The 4,583-nt window shown below is 42.8% G+C and overlaps 1 protein-coding gene across 1 annotated transcript; it reads left to right on the plus strand.

Moving 5' to 3' along the window:
- Window positions 1-758: 758 nt before the first annotated feature.
- LOC308564044 (olfactory receptor 1N2-like) lies at window positions 759-1,724 on the plus strand (the record flags this gene model as incomplete). Its single annotated transcript, XM_081151754.1, has 1 exon — window positions 759-1,724. One exon carries the CDS (start codon window positions 759-761, stop codon window positions 1,722-1,724), a length of 966 nt encoding a protein of 321 aa, XP_081007880.1.
- Between the last annotated feature and the right edge of the window lie 2,859 nt (window positions 1,725-4,583).

Raw genomic sequence — 4,583 nt, forward strand, 5'->3', positions numbered from 1 at the left:
GCTTGAAGCATGGTCCTCTGAGACCAAAGAGGAGAACGTGGGAATAGGGTAGGTTCCTTTGCTGGTGAATGCTGTTTGGGCCAAAGCAATGTTGTGAGCACAGCGAGAAAGGGGCAGGCAGGCTTCTGTTTTCCCACAGACACCCACAAAGGTCGCAGTCAGCATCCTGCATTCTGTCCCAGACATCCTGAGGTGAGCAGTGGGAACTGCTCCCTTACAGAGCAAGTCACCTATGTCTGCCTCCTGCTGAGGAGGAGTTTCAGCTTAGAGGTGGCCGTGATGCAGGGGGTTTAAGGATGTGGGAAATGACTTCAGAGTTCACTCTGTATTTCCTCTTTTCTTTGTGGCTTTGTGAGAGTGCTCAACTTAATATCATCGAGCCTTGTATAACTGTCTGTGACATCAGATAATAAAAGCATGTACTTCACAGAGCATTCAGTTCGATGCTGCAATATACAGTGCTTTGGGTTCAGCAAATGGCAGCTCTTAATGCCTTTGTGCTACATAGCAAGGATGGAAGTAAGCTGGAACTCATGTCCCCAACCGGTACCTACCACTTTGCTTTTGTGTTTTAATTTCTCTGCCTGCTTGCTAAATTGAGTAGGGAAGAGTTGGGGGAGATCCAGGAGGGAGGGTCTAGGGATCTGTATAATTTAATCTACTGAATAAAATATGACTGTGTCATTGAGGGCCACAAGTGTTACTTTTTCTGCAAGTTTCTTGTAAATCTTTTTTCTCTTTCTAGAAAGAGTGGTGGCATGGACAGAATCAACCAGTCCAGTGTCACTGAATTCCTCCTTTTGGGTCTCTCTGAAAGCCCAGAGCAGCAGCCTCTCTTATTTGGCATCTTCCTGGGCATGTACCTGGTCACTGTGTTGGCGAACCTGCTCATCATCCTGGCCATCGGCGTTGACCCTTGCCTTCATACCCCCATGTACTTCTTCCTCACCAACCTCTCTTTTGCCGATGCCTGCTTTTCTTCCACCACAATCCCCAAGATGCTGACGAACATCCAAACACATAGTCAGACCATATCATATGGGGAGTGCTTGGCCCAGATGCAGTTTTTCATGACATTTGGGGCACTGGACGACTTCCTCTTGGGGGTGATGGCCTATGACCGCTATGTGGCTATCTGCAAGCCCCTTCACTATTCCACACTCATGAGTCCTCTCGTGTGTGTGCTCCTTCTCATTGCATGCTGGGTTCTCACCATCCTCACGGCCCTCTTACACACCCTGCTCATGGCTAGGCTTTCTTTCTGTGCAGGTAACACCATCCATCACTTCTTCTGTGATGTAGTCCCCCTGCTGCAGCTCTCCTGCTCAGACACCAGCACCAACCAGATAGCCCTGTTCACTGTGGCCTCCACGATACTTACTGGTCCTCTCTTCCTGATTATCCTATCATATGCACACATCATCTCCACCATCCTTAGGGTCCCATCTGCCTCTGGCAGGCAAAAGGCCTTTTCCACCTGTGGGTCCCACCTCACTGTGGTCTTCTTGTTCTATGGCACAGCAGTCGGTGTCTACCTGTGTCCTTATTCATCACACTCAGGGGTTAAGGACAGGGTTGCAGCTGTATTTTATACAGTGGTGACTCCCATTCTGAACCCCTTCATTTACAGCCTCAGGAACAATGACATGAAGACTGCAATGAGAAGGCTTTTTGGAATTCACAACTCTTTTCCAAGGGACTCTAATATTGCATCCATATTTTGAAATTACACTCTGGAGAAACCCTGGGCTTATGAAGAAATATGATCCCCTATCACATTTGCTTAGCTTTTAGACAAAAGTGATCTAGAAATCATTCTCTGAAGCCCCCAAATCCTACAGTGTATATAATCAGTGTATTTCATAAAGGACATGTGCATTCATAAATGTTGTCAGTATTTCCTTGTTGTATGGTGATCTCAGCTAAACCGGGGTAAGACCAATTAAAACTTCATTTGTTTACTGTTGTTCTAATGAAAATGTGAATTTTTTAACGTTCAAATCAACCAGAATTTATTAATCTCTCCCATTTGATGGATACTGTGTCAGGTAGAGGAGATACTGATTCCCTGCCTTTGCGGAATCCACCTTCCCATGTGCTATGTAGTTGCACGTATAGTTGCAATTAGCTGCAATATAGGTCCAATCATGATGATTTCTCCATAAAGCTTAATATTTACTTTGTTCCACTTTCTTATCCCTTTAAGTGTATTATGCCATTTAGTTCCCCAATTATAACCATCTCAGATATGGTACTATGATTATCACATTTTACAGATGGGGAAACTATCGCTGGTAAGTGGGGAAGGGAAGGTCCTAGGGAAGAGAGCCCCCAGTCAACTTTTTAGGGATTCTCTTGTCCTCCTCACTGGTGTATTCTTTATTGCTTTAGTGAAGGGAGTGTCTTCTGTCCCTTCTTGGGGAACAAAGTGGTGGGTGGGTTCTCTGCTCTCCTATAATAAATGCAATCTCAGGTACATGGCCATGTACCTGAGATTCTGACCTCTTCTTCAATACTTTGCCAAGGTGTTCTAGCATCTGCATTTCATTTTTTGTAGGCTACCATCATTTCCAAGCCTATCAATGACCTCAGCTGTGTAAGAGAGCTTGTTCTAGGTGTTCCTCTCTCCTGAGTCATATGAGAAGGCTCCCACATCAAACAAATTTACCCTATCCAGCCTTATGTTCCATAACTTCCTTGTCCAGTTCCATGAGGACCCACCTCCACTTGTACTCCTCCAGTTTTTAGTGGGATACCTTAGCCAAATCCTGCTCCCCCTTTTGATAAATCACATAAATATTACTGTAGCCAGGATTGTAATCCTCTGTTGGGACTATGTTGAAATCTGTTTCAAGTTATGAGTCTAGAGAAAAATGAAAGAGGCAGGTATTTTAAGAAGGCAAATATCACCTTGCACATCACCCACCTCAGAAGAAGACTTTATCGATTATGAAATGCTACGTAACAAACAACTCCAAACTTAGTGTTTAGAAAACAGCCATTTACTTAGTTTCTTTTTCTTGCTGGGTAATTCTCTTAGTGGTTTTGGGTAGGCTCCCTGATGTGTTTTCAGTTGGCAGCCCATCAACTGGGTGACACTGCTTCTGGAGACTGGCTGCTTTTTAACCGAAACAATGGGAGGCATACAGGATCACGTGCCTTTCATCGTAGGACAGGAGGCTGAGCCGTGTTCACAGGTTGCCACTGTTCCAAGAACGGCAAGAAATCAAGCACTTTTCAAACCCTTGCTTGTGTGAAATTTGCTATTGCCTTGTTGGCAAAAGCAAGATTTAAGGCCAGTCCATATTCTAGGGGTGCAAATTTCACCTCTTGGGAGGAGAGACCAAGTCTCATCTCAAGGATGCAGAATCAGAGAGAGAAAGAAGTTGTAGCCAATTGCTAAATCTGCCACAAAACCTTTTCATGGTAATCAGGCAGTGGGACCTTGCTTTTGTCTGCCAAGGGAAAGTGGAATGCTTCCCCTATCTGTGAGACTTAAAGGATTCCGAGCATTCAAAGAACTCCATCCAAATGTCCCAATGACAGTCTCACATTTCCACCCTTTCCCTATCAGAACCCTGAATAGGAGACTTATGGCTACACTCCCCAGACTCTTATGATCAAATTCTGAGCCTGATTTTCTTTAAAATGTTTTTTTCAATTACAGTTTACATTCAACACTATTCTGTATTAGTTTCAGATGTCAGCATAGTAGTTAGACAATCATATACTTTACAAAGTATATGTTCCCACTGATATTTCCTGTACTTGCCTGGCACCATAGTTATTACAATATTATTGACTGTATTCCCTAAGCTATAGTTTATATTCCCATGACTGTTTTGTAACTACCAGTTTGTACTTCTCAATCCCTTCACCTTTTTCACCCAGTCCCCTGACCCCATTCCCTTCTGGTGACCGTCAGTCTATATTCTGTATCTATGTGTCTGTTTCTGTTTTGTTTGCTTATTTATATTCTTTATATTCCACATATAAGTGAAATCATATGGTATTTGTCTTTCTCTGACTGACTTATTTCACTTAATACAGTACCCTCTAGGTCCATCCATGTTGTCACAAATGGTAAGATTTCATTCTTTCTTATGGTGGAGAAATATTCTAATGTACCACAGCTTTTTACCCACTCGTCTTGTATATTGTAAATAACTCTACAATGAACATAGGGGTGCATATATTTTTTCAAATTATTGTTTGTGTTTCTTGGGATATATACCCAGAAGTGGAATTGCTGGGTCATAAAGCAGTTCCATTTTTAATTTTTTTGAGGAACCTCCATACTGTTTCCATAGTGCTGAGCCTGACTCTCAGTATACATGCTGTGCTTTGGTTTGTTTCTTTAAATGCTTATATGGAGCCATTGAATTTCACAGCATGCCTTTAGTAGACAGCTGCTGAGCTGAGTCTCTCCTCATCTTTCTTCAGTATGTCTAGGAAAGGGAACAAAAGCACACTAAATTCACAATCCTTACTTAACCTTCATTTTTTTTAAAGTGCTGGAGTTATTGCATAATCCAGTGCTTTTCCTTTTGCTTCTGTCTGGTTCCCATCCACTATCATAGAGT

This window comes from Miniopterus schreibersii (genome assembly GCF_964146895.1).
Source record: "Miniopterus schreibersii genome assembly, chromosome: 11".
Classification (NCBI taxonomy): Eukaryota; Metazoa; Chordata; class Mammalia; order Chiroptera; family Miniopteridae; genus Miniopterus; species Miniopterus schreibersii.